At 46.3% G+C, this 16,449-nt stretch overlaps 1 protein-coding gene across 1 annotated transcript in view; it reads left to right on the top strand.

The window, feature by feature from the left end:
* Positions 1-7,313: 7,313 nt before the first annotated feature.
* The window catches only part of LOC116982271 (zinc finger protein 239-like), a 15,613-nt gene continuing 6,477 nt past the window's right edge, over positions 7,314-16,449 (top strand). Inside the window, exon 1 of the mRNA XM_033035547.1 lies at positions 7,314-8,219. Coding sequence (XP_032891438.1) covers positions 7,446-8,219 — 774 coding nt within the window. The 5' untranslated portion in view covers positions 7,314-7,445. The remainder of the gene's footprint in view (positions 8,220-16,449) is intronic.

Genomic DNA, 16,449 nt, shown 5'->3' with positions numbered 1-16,449 from the left:
TGAGGTGAGAAAAAACTTATTCACCCAGAGAGTTGTGAATTTGTGGCATTCCCTCCCACAGAGGGCAGTGGAGGCCAAATCACTGGATGGATTTAAGAGAGAGTTAGATAGAGCTAAGTGGAGTGGAGTCAAGGGATATGGGGGGAAGGCAGGCATGGGTTATTGATTGGGGATGATCAGCCATGATCACAATGGATGGCGGTGCTGGCCCGAATGGCCTCCTTCTATGTAGTCAATTATATTTGCGCAGGCCCGACCCCAGGCCCAGTCACCGTCTCCCGGGTGCGAGGCCGCGGTCTGGACCCCGCCCCGCCCGCGCTGATCCACCGGAGCCTCTCACCCCGTCAGGCCCGGCCCGGTTACTCACGGCTCATCCCGCCCGTTGCCCCGGAGACAGAGTGAGAGACCAAAGATCTTAGAGCAGAGCAAGATGGGCTACTCCTGCGAAATACAATGGGCTTTTTAAAAAAATGTTTTTTAAATCATTTCTTTATAAATGGCTCACAAGCAGTGTTTGAGTTGATTTTAGAGAGTGGTGAGGACAGCGGAGAAGATCACTAGATCACCCCAACCAGCAATGCAGGACATACCCATCTCGCTGTCGCAAGAGAGCAACCAATATCATCAAAGAAACCACCCACCCAGCACACAAACTGTTCACCCTCCTACCATCCGGCAAGCGCTACCGCAGCATGCGGAGCAAAACCACCAGATTCAAAAACAGCTTTTTCCTTCAGGCCATCAGACTACTCAACACACTCAAGAAAATTCCATGAACATTACACAAACAAAGACGAACTGACTGTCAAATTAACTTTAACTCAATGTCTGCAGTATGCTATTTGCACTTTTCTATATTGCACCTTTTATTATTGCACCTTAATAACATACCTAAATGTTTACCTCTATGTTTCCTTTTTTTTACAGCCTCCTTTGCTAATTTATCCACCTTTTCATTCCCTAGAACACCAATGTGTGCTGGGACCCACAACAAAGTCACGTCACTGCCCCTCCTTGTCACTTGGCTTAATAGTAGTAGGATTTCATAAACTAAGTCAGGCCGCCTATGGGATGCACCAGACCCAATACTCTGGATTGCAGATAATGAGTCGCTACATATTAATACTTTGCATGGTTGCACCTGTTCCATCCACCGAACTGCCATCAAAATAGCGTGCAGTTCCACTGTATATACTGTCAAATAGTTATTTGTTCTTTTGTAAAGCTCAACATTCATCCCCTGGACTACCACAGCCGCCCCTGTTGTTTCAGCTACTGGGTCCTTTGATCCATCTGTGAAAATTAAGAGGTGTTCCCTGTATCTATTATCTATATGGCTATGATATTCTGTCTTTAGGTCTGAATTTTTGTACCTCCTTTTTGCCTCCCATATCTCCAGATCAACTTTTGGGATGTTCAGTAACCATATTGGCACAGTTGGCCACAATACTGCTGGGCAGAACTCTTTGTCCTCTACTCCCATGTCCCTTGCCACAACTCCTCCAACCCAGCCGAAGCTTCCAGACTGGGCCACCCCTCTCTCCCAGCATTCCTGTACTACCTGTTTTGTTGGGTGGTTCTCTCCATGACCCTCAAGGCTTAGCCAGTAATTAGCCATTAGTTGTCTGCGGCGCAGTCTCAATGGCATCTCCCCAGTTTCCACCTGTAGTGCACATACAGGTGACGTCCGCACACCTCCTATACAGACTCTTAGAGCTTCCGCTTGGACTTTGTCTAATTCGGACAACACTGACTTAGATGCTGACCCATAAACTATACTGCCATACTCTAGTCTGGATCTGATCAGTGATACATAAATACGTTTAAGAGATAATACATCTGCTCCCCACTCTAAACCTGCCAAGCATCTCATTACATTGATGGCTTTTTTGCATTTTTCAATTATTTTTGTAATGTGGACCCTCCATGTTAATCTGGAGTCAAAATGAACCCCCAGGAAACGGAAATCTTTTACTCTTTCCAAATTGTTGCCGTATAGTTTTAACTGGACATCCTCTTTAATTTTTTTCCTTGTGAAAACCATTGTCTTTGTCTTCTCTATAGAGAATTTAAAACCCCATTTCCCTCCCCACTCTTCCACCTGGGCTATCCCTTGCTGTACTTTTTCCACGATAAAATCTATATTCCTCCCCATTCTCCATAGGCTGCCATCATCTGCAAAGAGCGATCGCCCCATCTCTGGTTGAATGTTTGCAAATATATCATTGATCATGATTGAGAATAGGATCGGGCTTATCGCACTTCCCTGGGGAGTTCCATTCTCGACTATACATTTACTAGAGATGTCTGCCCCTATTTTAACTTGGATACTTCTACCGTTGAGAAAATCCATTATCCAGTTAAAAATATTTCCTCCTACTCCCATTAAATGCAGCTTTATTAGAAGACCTTCTCTCCACAACATATCGTAAGCCTTCTCTACATCAAAAAATATGGTAACTACAAATTCTTTTTTGACTTGTGCTTTCCTTATATCATCTTCCAAGCACAGAACTGGATCATTAGTACCTCTCCCTTTTCTAAAGCCACTCTGATAATTAGCCACTATACCTTTTTCTTCCATTAGATGCATTAATCTTTCATTTACCATTCTTTCCGTCAGTTTACACATGTGTGCTGTTAAAGCTATAGGTCTATAATTTACTGGATTACTTGCATCTTTCCCTGGTTTTCTAATAGGAACAATGATTGCTTCCTTCCACCTCTCCGGTATTCGCCCTTGTTCCCACACCTTGTTATATAGTGCAAGTATCTTTTGGAGTCCCTCCTCACTTAGATGCTTTATCATTATGTAACAAATATCATCCTTCCCTGGGGCTGAGTTCTTACACTTGGCCAGAGCTCTCTTTAGCTCCCCTAAATTAAATGGAATATTGTACTTGTCCTCTGTGATACCTTTCCTTTGTAAGGCCTCAACATTTTCCTCTCTTGTTCTTTCCCTACCTCTTCTTCCTTTATCTGATAAGTTGTGGGAGCTGTGAACCCTACTAAAAGTGTTAACCATTAGTTCTGCTTTGTCTTTATTTGAGACTAGTTTGATCTCCATTTGTTAGGATAGCATAACTCCACTCCCTTTTATCACCTTCCATTTTTTTAATCATCCCCCATATCTCCCCTACCTGTGTTGTGTTTCCAATTGAATCACAATACTTCCTCCAATATGCTCTTTTTGTTTGTCTTATAGTCCTCCTTACAATTGCCTGAGCCTGTTTGTAATTAATCATGTGTTGGTAGTTATTAGTTCTTTTTAATAATCTGAATGCTCTGTTTCTATTCACCACCGCCTCTTTACACTTATTGTCCCACCACGGCACAGCTTTCCTTTTTGATCTTCCTTTAATTTTAGGTATGGAAACTAATGCTGCTCTTTTGATACTTTCTGACAATTTATTCTCAAAGCTTTCTATATCTGTCTCTTCTTGTATCGGTTTTACATATCTATCACTTTTCTCCTTAAATTTCTCCCAATTAGCCTTTCCAAAAACCCATCGTCCACTTCTGTTTTCTTTACTCATAATTAAAGTAACATTTATTTTGCATAGCACAGGATGATGATCACTTCCTATGGTACCCTTTTCATATACCTCCCAGTTACATTTAGCAGCAATCCTATTAGAAACAAGTGTAAGGTCCAACACAGACTCCTTCCCTGTCCTAACATCTACCCTGGTCTTCTTTCCATCATTTAGACATACTAGATTACCATCATTTAATAATTCCTCAATTACCTGCCCATTATTATCTGACTTTCCACTGCCCCATAATGTATTATGTGCGTTAAAGTCCCCACACCAAATAACATTAGATTTGCTCTGGCCTTCTACTTCCTGTAACTTACTGACCTCTAATCGCTTACATGGATTATAGTAATTTATTACCACTATTTTCCTCCTCTCAGACCACACTTCTATTACCACATATTCCTGTTCCTGCACAATTCCTAATACCCTGTATGGTATCCCTTTTTTAATTAAAGTGGCGCAACCCCCTCCTCCCCCATTTCCCCTATCACATCTCACTGCAACATAATCATATAGAACAAAATCTAAACTTGGTTTCAACCAGGTTTCCTGGATACATACGACATCTGTTTTATCCTTCCTACTGTCTATGAATTGCTTAAAGTCTTGCCCATTGGCTAACAAGCTTCTTGCATTCCATTGTATGATTAACATTAATATTATTAACCCACACATGTTGACTCTTGTCTTGCCTGGATACTGAGACCATCATGTATTTCCTCCCACTTCAATCCTGCCATGCCCAAGTGGTGGACTGCAGCCTTTACAATGATTTGGATCCTTTCTGATTTGGATTTTACTGCTGCTCTCGCATTTATTACTCCCGCTATAAATATAACCAGGTTTTTCTTTTCTTTCCATATACTCTTTTCTTTTTTTTTATTGTCTCCATTATGCCCACATCTTGCTCCCTCCTGATCCTTCTTTCATTCATCTGTTTTGTAGGGTCAGCCCTCTTTGCTGCGTCTGCATAGGAGACCTTTTCCTTCACTCTTATGTTTTGTACTTCAGCTTCGCGTTTCATCACCTCACAGCCCCAGTAAGCCACACTATGCTCTCCTCCACAATTACAGCACTTTGGTCAGACCCCCTCTCCACACTGACCATATTCATGGTCCCCACTACACCTTGTGCATTTCCTCGCCCCCTTGCACATTTTAGCTATATGCCCAAATTTCTGACATTTGAAGCACCTCATTGGTTTGGGTATGTACTCTCTTACGCTATATCGCATGAATCCAAAATGGACCACTTTTGGAAGGGATTCTGTCTTGAATTCGACCAGGACTGACTTAGTTTCCTCTTTCTTTGCTCCTTTGGCACTCATAATTAATTCACATCTCTCCCTGAGTTCCAGAACCAGTTCACTCATATTAACTTTGAGAGAGATTCCATAGATAACCCCTTTACACCCTGCCGTCCTCCGTTCTCCCACTCTCACTACTTTGATTATTTTGGTTTTGTCAATCTTGTTCATTTTCATTGCCTTTTCAACTTGAGCCTCACTGTTGCACCCTATTAGCATGTTTCCATCCTCCAGCACTCTTGCATACTTTACTTCCCCAACCTGGGCCCTGATTATTTTTGTCAGCTTCAATGGCTCTATCTTCTTTACTCCTCCTTCTCCTTCAAACCTCACCACTACATTTAACGACATTTCCTTTTCTGGTTCCTTGTCTTCACTCTCCGATCCACCAGTATTGTTTTTCCTTCTTTTACGGCAGCTCTTCCTGGGACTACCCCGTGCTCCCACGGTTTCCCACTCCTTCTCAACACTTTCTTCGTTATCGTTTCGAAAGAAAGGGAGAAAGAGAAAGAGAGAAAGAGAGAGAGAGCGAGGAAGAGAGAAAGAGAGCGAGGAAGAGAGAAAGAGAGAGAGCTCTAGAGATCTAGAGAGAGAAGAGCTATAGAGAGAAGAGAGAGAGAGAGAGAGAGAGAGAGAGAGAGAGAGAGAGAGAGAGAGAACTGGTGGGAGGCTGAGATGGGACAGGAATAAGGGCAGAGGGTCAGGGAGGGAGGGAGTGAGAGGCTGAGGGTTAGAAAAGTGCTTAAGTGAGTAACGAGGAGAAGCAGGGAGCAAAGGTGGGGGGAGGGATTCAAGGGGGAGTGGGTTTGGTGCCGAGGGTGATCAATGGGGGGGGGGCAGGGAACCAGGGGGAGAGAGAGGGGTCAAGTGAGTCAAGGAAGGGGTAGGGAGCCTGGTGGGGGTTCACACTGTTTGGGGTGAGGAGGAGGGATCAAAGTGGGGTGAGGAGCAGGAGGCGGCAGAGGTAAGGGGCAGGGAGCCACAGGGAGGAGGTCACATTGTTTGGGGGTGGGGAGGGTGTTGCAGTTTAGGAAGTCAAACCAGGGCAGGATCTTCACTGTGAATGGTAGGGCACTGGGGCAATACGCAATAGGTGCACGGGTAGGCCATTCGGCCCTTTGAGCCAGCTGATCATCCCGAATCAGTACCTCGTTCCTGCCTTCTCCCCATATCCCTTGACTCCGCAATCTTTGAGAGCCCTACCTAGCTGCCTCTGAGGCAGAGAATTCCACCGATTCACAACTCTCTGTGAGAAAAAGTGTTTCCTCGTCTCTGTTCAAAATGGATTACCCTTTATTCTTAAATTGTGGCCCCTGGTTCTGGACTCCCCCAACATCGGGAACATGTGCCCTGCTTCTAGCATGTCTAAACCCTTAAAAATCTTATGTTTCAATAAGATACCCTCTCATCCTTCTAAACTCCAAATTGTACAAGCCCAGCCGCTCAATTCTCTCAGCATATGACAGTCCGTCCCATCCCGGGAATTAACCTTGTAAACCTACGCTGCTCTCCCTCAATAGCAAGAATGTCGTTCCTCAAATTAGGGGACCAAAACTGCACACAATACTCCAGGTGTGGTCTCACTACGACTCTGTATAACCCTGAGCCTTGCGGATTATGTGGAGCCGAGGGATCTAGGAGTGTGGGTACGAGTTGGGACGAAGAGCCTCCCTCCAACGCTGTATTACTCTATGCCAAAGTGCTGGAGTAACTCAGCGGGTCAGGCAGCATCTGTGGAGAAGATAGACACAAAGTGCTGGAGTAACTCAGCGGGTCAGGCAGCATCTGTGCAGAAGATAGACACAAAGTGCATGAGTAACTCAGCGGGTCAGGCAGCATCTGTGGAGAAGATAGACACAAAGTGCTGGAGTAACTCAGCGGGTCAGGCAGCATCTGTGCAGAAGATAGACACAAAGTGCAGGAGTAACTCAGCGGGCCAGGCAGCATCTGTGCAGAAGATAGACACAAAGTGCAGGAGTAACTCAGCGGGTCAGGCAGCATCTGTGGAGAGAGGAATGGGTGGCGTTTTGGGTCATCACCCTTCTTTGGTTTAGTTTAGTTTAGAGATGCAGCGTGGAAACAACGGATATTTTGGCCCACGGAGTCCGCGCCGACCAGCGATCACCCCGTACACTAGCACTATCCCACGCACATTAGGGACAATTTAGCAGTTTTGCGGAGGCCGATTAATCTACAACCCTGAACGTCTTTGAAATGTTGGAGGAAACCGGAACACCCAGAGTAAAAATCCATGCAGGTCAAGAGGAGAACGTACAATCTCCGCACAGGCAGCACCCGTAGTCAGGATCGAACCCGTGTCTCTGGCGGTGAGGCAACAACTGTACCGGTGCGCCAGTGTGTTGTACAGAATTATATAACGGTTTCCGCCGCCATAAACACACTCAATATGTACTAGTAATGTCCTGTTTGCCAGCTTGTTGACCCTCTGTGTTCCCCTCCTGCAGGGTTTAGGAGCAGTTGCTGTGGAAGGAGAGACAGGGACGTGAGCGGCTATTGAGGGCGGCCAGGGTGCCGGTGAGCCCCCCCCCCCCCCCCCTGCTCAGTGTGCGGGCTGAGCTTCGAGGGGCTGATCTTCGATGGAGGACCACATGACGGGGTACCACAAGGAGAAGCGTTATGAGTGCGACGTGTGTGGCAAGTTCTGGCAGAGACCGAGCCAGTTGGAGGTCCACCGGCGGGTGCACACAGGAGAACGCCCCTTCAACTGCTCAGAGTGTGACAAGACTTTCAAGACGACGAGTGACCTGAATGTCCATCGGCAAGTGCACACGGGCGAGGAGCCCCATTGCTGCTCCACATGCGGCAAGAGCTTTACCCAGTTGTCGGGGCTGCGCGACCACCTGCGGGTGCACAGCAGTGACCGGCCCTTCACCTGCTCCGACTGCGGCAAAGGCTTCAAGTCGTCCAAGGACCTGAAGATGCACTGGCGGGTGCATACTGGGGAGCGGCCCTTCGCCTGCAGCGACTGTGGCAAGAGCTTCACCCAATCCAGCAACCTGTTGGTGCACCAGCGCACCAACACCGGCGAGCGCCCCTACACCTGCGGCCAGTGTGGCAAGGGTTTCACCCACTCCGGCAACCTGCTGCAGCACCAGCACACGCACACCGGCGAGCGCCCCTACACCTGCACCCAGTGCGGCAAGGGTTTCACCGACTCCAGCAACCTGCTGAAGCACCAGCGCATCCACACCGGCGAGCCCCCCTACACCTGTGCCCAGTGCGGCAAGGGTTTCACCCACTCCGGCAACCTGCTAAAGCACCAGCGCATCCACACCGGCGAGCGCCCCTACACCTGTGCCCAGTGCGGCAAGGGTTTCACCCAGTCCAGCAGCCTGCTGATGCACCAGCGGGTGCACGCCGGCAACCGTCCCGTCCCCAGCCCGGTGTGTGGAGAAAGCTTTGCCATGGCCTCCCACGCCCTGTCTCACCAGCACGTGCACACCAGTGGCCAGCCTTATGACTGCCCGTACTGTGGTGAGTCGTTTGACAGCTCGCGGGGGTTGCGTCTGCACCGGCGGGCCCACGCCGGCGAGCAGCTGCCCCCACTGTGACAAGAGAGCATGGGGGCTTTGGGAGCACCAGCGGATACACACCGGAGAGAGACCGTTTGTGTGCGCTCAGTGTGGCAAGGGTTTCACCCGCATGTCCAGCCTGTGGCAGTACCGGCGTACCCACAGTGGTGAGCGTCCCTTCCCCTGCATGTCCTGTGGTAAGGGCTTCACCCGCCTTGACCACCTGCTGGAGTACCGGCCAGTCCACACCGGCCAGCACCCCTTCACCATGCCCACTCTGTGGCAAGGCCTTTGCCCGCTCCTCCAGCCTGCTGGCACACCGCCACGTGGATAGATTGGCGCTGTTTAGGTAAACACAAAATGCTGGAAGAAATGGGTAACGTTTCTGGTCGAGACCCTCCTCAGTCTCAGCCTGAAATGTCACACAGTCCTTCTCTCCAGAGATGCTGCCTATCCCGCTGTGTTACCATATAACCATATAACCATATAACAATTACAGCACGGAAACAGGCCATCTCAGCCCTACAAGTGAGTGCCGAACAACTTTTTTCCCTTAGTCCCACCTGCCTGCACTCATACCATAACCCTCCATTCCCTTCTCATCCATATGCCTATCCAATTTATTTTTAAATGACACCAACGAACCTGCTTCCACCACTTCCACTGGAAGCTCATTCCACACCGCTACCACTCTCTGAGTAAAGAAGTTCCCCCTCATGTTACCCCTAAACTTCTTTCCTTTAATTCTGAAGTCATGTCCTCTTTACTTCAGCTTTTTGTGACCTTTTTTGTAAACCAGCATCTGCAGTTCCTTGTTTTTAAACCATTCTGGTTAACAATCTCTGCATCTTCCCCAAAGCCTCCACATCAGTCCTGCAATGGAGTGACCAGTACTGTATGCAATACTCCAAATGCTACCTGACCAATGTCCCTAAAAGCTGCACATATACATTCCTCTCTCCTTATCTCACATCCTTTTATATCCTTATTTTCCCTCGCCTCTTTCACTTACTTCACTCAACTGCCGATCACCCCCTGAACTCTTAACATAGTGTCAGTCTGAAGAAGGGTCCTGACCCGAAATGTCGCCTATCCATGTTCTCCACAGATGCTGACTGACCCGCTGAGTTACTCCAGCATTGTGTGAAATGTCACCTATTCATGTTCTCCAGAGATGCTGCCTGACCTGCTGAGTTACTGCAGCACTTCATGTTAGAGTCATAGAGTGATAAACTGTGGAAACAAGACCTTCGGCTCAACTGCCCACACCAACCAACATGTCCCAGCTACACTAGTCCCACCTGCCTGCATTTGGTCCATATCCCTCCAAACTTGTTCTATCTATATACCTGTCTATAACATTTTCTTAAATTTTGGGATAGTCCCAGCGTCAACTACCTCCACCGGCAGTTTGTTCCATCCACATACCACCCTCTGTTGAAAAGTTACCTCTCAGATTCATGTTAAATCTTTTCCCCGTCACCTTGAACCCATGTCCTATGGTCCTCGATTCCCCCACTCTGGCAAGAGATGCTATGCATCTAAATAAATTGTGTTCTATGCAAGATTCCATCATCTTTTTTTTGCAGCAATACATAGAGGTACCTACTAGAGGAGGAGCAGCGCTGGACCTCCTGTTAGGAAATGAGACGGGACAGGTGGCGGAGGTATGCGTTGGGGAGCACTTCGGGTCCAGTGATCACAATACCATTAGTTTCAATATAATTATGGAGAGGGTCAGAACTGGACCTAGGGTTGAGATTTTTGATTGGAGAAAGGCTAATTTTGATGAGATGCGAAATGATTTAAAAGGAGTGAACTGGGACATTTTGTTTTATGGGAAGGATGCAGAAGAGAAATAGAGGACATTTAAAGGGGAAATTTTAAGAGTACAGAATCTTTATGTTCCTGTTCGGTTGAAAGGAAACAGTAAAAATTGGAAAGAGCCCTGGTTTTCAAGGGAAATTGGACATCTTGTTCGGAAAAAGAGGGAGATCTACAATAACTATAGGCAGCATAAAGTAAATGAGGTGCTTGAGGAGTAACCATATAACCATATAAGGAATGTAAAAAGAATCTTAAGAAAGAAATTAGAAAAGCTAAAAGAAGATATGAGGTTGCTTTGGCAAGTAAGGTGAAAGTAAATCCAAAGGGTTTCTACAGCTATATTAATAGCAAAAGGATAACGAGGGATAAAATTGGTCCATTGGAGAGACAGAGTGGACAGCTATCTGCAGAGCCAAAAGAGATGGGGGGAGATATTGAACAATTTATTTTATTCGGTATTCACCAAGGAGAATGATATTGAATTATGTGAGGTAAGGGAAACTAGTAGAGTAGCTATGATACTATGAGTTTCAAAGTAAAAGAAGTACTGACACTTTTGAAAAATATAAAAGTGGATAAGTCTCCAGGTCCTGACAGGATATTCCCTAGGACATTGAGGGGAGTTAGTGTAGAAATAGCCGGGGCTATGACAAATATTTCAAATGTCATTAGAAACGGGAATAGTGCCCGAGGATTGGCGTACTGCGCATGTTGTTCCATTGTTTAAAAAGGGTTGTAAGAGTAAACCTAGCAATTATAGACCTGTTAGTTTGACTTCAGTGGTGGGCAAATTAATGGAAAAGATACTTAGAGATAATATATATAAGCATCTGGATAAACAGGGTCTGATTAGTGCCTGGATTAGCACATGGATTTATGCCTGGAAGGTCATGTTTGACTAATCTTCTTGAATTTTTTGAAGAGGTTACTAGGGAAATTGACGAGAGTAAAGCAGTGGATGTTGTCTATATGGACTTTAGTAAGGCCGTTGACAAGGTTCCTCATGGAAGGTTGGTTAAGAAGGTTCAACTGTTGGGTATAAATGCAGCAGTAGCAAGATGTTCAACAGTGGCTGAATGGGAGGCGCCAGAGGGTAATGGTGGATGGCTGTTTGTCGGGTTGGAGGCAGGTGACTAGTGGGGTGCCTCAGGGATCTGTGTTGGGTCCTTTGTGGTTTGTCATGTACATCAATGATCTGGATGAAGGTGTGGTAAATTGGATTAGTAAATGTGCAGATGATACCAAGATAGTGGATACTGAATACTTGTGGATACTGAAGAGGATTTCGAAAGTCCACAGAGTGATTTAGGCCATTTGGAAGAATGGGCTGAAAGATGGCAGATGGAGTTTAATGCTGATAAATGTGAGGTGCTACACATTGGCAGGACAAATCAAAATAGGACGTACATGGTAAATGGTAGGGAATTGAAGAATGCAGTTGAACAGAGGGATCTGGGAATAACCGTGCATAGTTCCTTGAAGGTGGAATCTCATATAGATAGGGTGGTAAAGAAAGCTTTTGGTATGCTAACCTTTATAAATCAGAGCATTGAGTATAGAGGTTGGGATGTAATGTTAAAATTGTACAAGGCATTGGTGAGACCAAATCTGGAGTATGGTGTACAATTTTGGTCGCCCAATTATAGGAAGGATGTCAACAAAATAGAGAGAGTACAGAGGAGATTTACTAGAATGTTGCCTGGGTTTCAACAACTAAGTTACAGAGAAAGGTGGGTCTTTATTCTCTGGAGTGCAGAAGGTTAAGGGGGGACTTGATAGAGGTCTTTAAAATGATGAGAGGGATAGACAGAGTTGATGTGGACAAGCTTTTCCCTTTGAGAATAGGGAAGATTCAAAGAGAACATGACTTCAGAATTAAGGGACAGAAGTTTAGGGGTAACATGAGGGGGAACTTCTTTACTCAGAGAGTGGCAGCGGTGTGGAATGAGCTTCCAGTGGAAGTGGTGGAGGCACGTTCGATGGTATTTAAAAATAAATTGGATAGGCATATGGATGAGAAGGGAATGGAGGATTATTGTATGAGTGCAGGCAGGAGGGACCAAGGGAAAATAATTGTTCGGCACGGAATTGTAGGGCCAAGATGGCCTGTTTCCGTGCTGTAATTGTTATATGGTTATCTGCGGTTTCTTGTGTCTCCTCACCTATATCCACCTATCACCTATGAACCTCAACATGAAACTTCACCCTTTCCTTCTCTCCAGAGAGGCTGCCTATCCTGCTGAGTTACTCCAGCATTATGTATCCTCCTATCACTTGCTAGGCTTTGTCCAGCCCCCAACTCTCTTTTCCAGCTTCCTCTCCCCACCCTCTCCAGTCAATCTGAAGAAGGGTCCTGACTCAAAACGTGGTCTGTCCATTCCCTCTAAAGTGGTGGAGGAACTCAGTGGGGCAGGCCGCATCTGTAGAGGGAAGGGAATCTAAGGCGACCACACCAAGCAGTCTGAAGAAGGGTCCTGACCTAGAATGTTGCCTGTCCATGCTCTCCAGAGGTGCAAGTTACTCCAGGAGATTGTGTCTCTTTTTGTAAACCAGCATCTGCTGTTCCTTGTATCTAGACTAGGCGCGCATTTCACCTTACACTTGCGCTCGGTCCGCCAAGGCCTGCTGGATATCCCGGTTGCCAACCATTTTAACTCCCCTTCCCACTCCCACACTGATCTTTCTGTCCTGGGCCTCCGCCATTGCCAGAGTGAGATGACACACAAACTGGAGTGACAGCACCTCATAGCTTACAGCCCAATGACATGAACATTGAATTATCTCAATTAAACGGTCATCCCCCCTCTCCCTCGTGGGCCAACTCTTCGTCATTCCTCTGTCTTCTTCTCGCTGGCGAAAGGCGTCAGGATTAATCCAAGTCACCGCTTCCCGTATTTTAAGTATGTTTTATTGTTTCTAGGTTTGTTTTACACTGGGGGAGGGGGCTGGAGGAAATTGGGGTAAACTTTTTTCAGTCACTTACCTCGACGGTGATGTGATTTTCCTCCTTTGCTGAGGATCGCCCGTGAGGAGCTCCAACCTCGGGGCTTGTGGACGCCGGAGTTTCCGTCGACCCGATACGACGGCTTCGGACATCGGAGCGTCGGCAGCGGCGACTGCGGAGGGTTCAACAGCCCCGACCACGGGTGAACAAACGAGGAAGATGATTGAACTTTATTACCTTCCATCACAGTGAGGAATGTGGATTCCACTGTGGTGGATGTTTCTGTTACATTTTTATTTTATTTGGCTGTGTGTCTTGTTGCTTTTTACTTAGTGTTGGCCCTGGTTTTCAAGGGAAATTGGACATCTTGTTCGGAAAAAGAGGGAGATCTACAATAATTATAGGCAGCATGAAGTAAATGAGGTGCTTGTGGAGTATAAGGAATGTAAAAAGAATCTTAAGAAAGAAATTAGAAAAGCTAAAAGAAGATATGAGGTTGCTTTGGCAAGTAAGGTGAAAGTAAATCCAAAGGGTTTCTACAGCTATATTAATAGCAAAAGGATAACGAGGGATAAAATTGGTCCATTGGAGAAACAGAGTGGGCAGCTATCTGCAGAGCGAAAAGAGATGGGGGAGATATTGAACAATTTCTTTTCTTCGGTATTCACCAAGGAGAAGGATATTGAATTATGTGAGGTAAGGGAAACGAGTAGAGTAGTTATGGATACTATGAGTTTCAAAGTAAAAGAAGTACTGACACTTTTGAAAAATATAAAATTGGATAAGTCTCCAGGTCCTGACAGGATATTCCCTAGGACATTGAGGGAAGTTAGTGTAGAAATAGCCGGGGCTATGACAGAAATATTTCAAATGTCATTAGAAACGGGAATAGTCCCCGAGGATTGGCGTACTGCGCATGTTGTTCCATTGTTTAAAAAGGGTTCTAAGAGTAAACCTAGCAATTATAGACCTGTTAGTTTGACTTCAGTGGTGGGCAAATTAATGGAAAAGACACTTAGAGATAATATATATAAGCATCTGGATGAACAGGGTCTGATTAGGAACAGTCAACATGGATTTTGTGCCTGGAAGGTCATGTTTGACTAATCTTCTTGAATTTTTTGAAGAGGTTACTAGGGAAATTGACGAGGGTAAAGCAGTGGATGTTGTCTATATGGACTTTAGTAAGGCCTTTGACAAGGTTCCTCATGGAAGGTTGGTTAAGAAGGTTAAACTGTTGGGTATAAATGCAGTAATAGCAAGATGGATTCAGCAGTGGCTGAATGGGAGAAGCCAGAGGGTAATGGTGGATGGCTGTTTGTCGGGTTGGAGGCAGGTGACTAGTGGGGTGCCTCAGGGATCTGTGTTGGGTCCTTTGTTGTTTGTCATGTACATCAATGATCTGGATGAAGGGGTGGTAAATTGGATTAGTAAGTATGCAGATGATACCAAGATAGGGGGTGTTGTGGATAATGAAGAGGATTTCCAAAGTCTACAGAGTGATTTAGGCCATTTGGAAAAATGGGCTGAAAGATGGCAGATGGAGTTTAATGCTGATAAATGTGAGGTGTTACACCTTGGCAGGACAAATCAAAATAGGACGTACATGATAAATGGTAGGGAATTGAAGAATACAGTTGAACAGAGGGACCTGGGAATAACCGTGCATTGTTCCTTGAAGGTGGAATCTCATATAGATAGGGTGGTAAAGAAAGCTTTTGGTATGCTAGCCTTTATAAATCAGAGCATTGAGTATAGAAGCTGGGATGTAATGTTAAAATTGTACAAGGCATTGGTGAGACCAAATCTGGAGTATGGTGTACAATTTTGGTCGCCCAATTATAGGAAGGATGTCAACAAAATAGAGAGAGTACAGAGGAGATTTACTAGAATGTTGCCTGGGTTTCAACAACTAAGTTACAGAGATAGGTTGAATAAGTTAGGTCTTTATTCTCTGGAGCGCAGAAGGTTAAGGGGGGACTTGATAGAGGTCTTTAAAATGATGAGAGGGATAGACAGAGTTGATGTGATCAAGCTTTTCCCTTTGAGAATAGGGAAGATTCAAACAAGAGGACATGACTTCAGAATTAAGGGACAGAAGTTTAGGGGTAACATGAGGGGGAACTTCTTTACTCAGAGAGTGGTAGCGGTGTGGAATGAGCTTCCAGTGGAAGTGGTGGCGGCAGGTTCGTTGGTATCATTTAAGCATAAATTGGATAGGCATATGGATGAGAAGGGAATGGAGGGTTATGGTATGAGTGCAGGCAGGTGGGACTAAGGGAAAAAAATTGTTCGGCGCGGACTTGTAGGGCCGAGATGGCCTGTTTCCGTGCTGTAATTGTTATATGGTTATATGGTTATTGCTGTATGGGAACTCAAATATCACTTTACGATAATTGGCACATGTGACAGTAAATTTGAACTTGAAACGCTTTCCTCTACATCTGTGTCTATTTATTTCCATAATTATAAAACTCTGATCTTGGATCTGTGTGTGTGTGTGTGTGTGATAAAATTATTTGTTTGTGTGTTGTCACATCTTCTCGAAAAAACGATATGGTAATGACCCCCTCTCTTCCCCCTCTCTCTGTCTCTGCCCCCTCTCTCTGCCCATCTCCCTCTCTAGACTCGCCTGCAAGTTGGGACTTTCTTCCCCCCTGCCTCTCTTCCACCCGGCCTCTCTTCCACCCCCTCATCTCCTCCTCCCCACCCCTCCCCCCCAGCCTACACCACGCCCCCCACCCGCATGGCCTCTATCTGCCCCCTCCTCTCTCTACTCGCTCTCCCCACCTCTCTCTAACTTGGCCTCACTTCCTCACCCCTCTCTCCCCCCTCTCTTCCAACCCTCACTCTGCCCCTCTCACTTTCTCTCTGCCCCTCTCGCTCTTTCTCTCTGCCCCCTCTCTGTCTCTGCCCCCTCTCTCTCTGCCTTCTCTCTCTACCCCCTCTCTCTACCCCCCCCCCCCCCCCAACCTCTCCCTCTCTAGACGCGCCTGCGAGTTGGGCGTATGCGTGAGTGGATAGGGCGGAGATGGGGTAAAAGGAGCCATTTAATAATATCAAGGCGGGTGGTTAGTGTGTGTGTGTGTGTGTGTGTAGGGGATTAGTGTGTGTAGGGGGTTAGTGTGTGTGGGGGTTAATGTGTGTGTGGGGGGGGGGGGTAGTGTGTGTGGGGGGGTTAGTGTGTGTGTGGGGGGTTAGTGTGTGTGGGGGGGTTAGTGTGTGTGTGTGGGGGGTTAGTGTGTGGGGGTGTTGTTGGTATGTGGGGGGTCAGTGTTTATGGGGGGGTTAGTGTGT

Source organism: Amblyraja radiata, chromosome 16 (assembly GCF_010909765.2).
Source record: "Amblyraja radiata isolate CabotCenter1 chromosome 16, sAmbRad1.1.pri, whole genome shotgun sequence".
Classification (NCBI taxonomy): domain Eukaryota; kingdom Metazoa; phylum Chordata; class Chondrichthyes; order Rajiformes; family Rajidae; genus Amblyraja; species Amblyraja radiata.
This window is presented reverse-complemented; position numbering and strand designations above follow the sequence as displayed.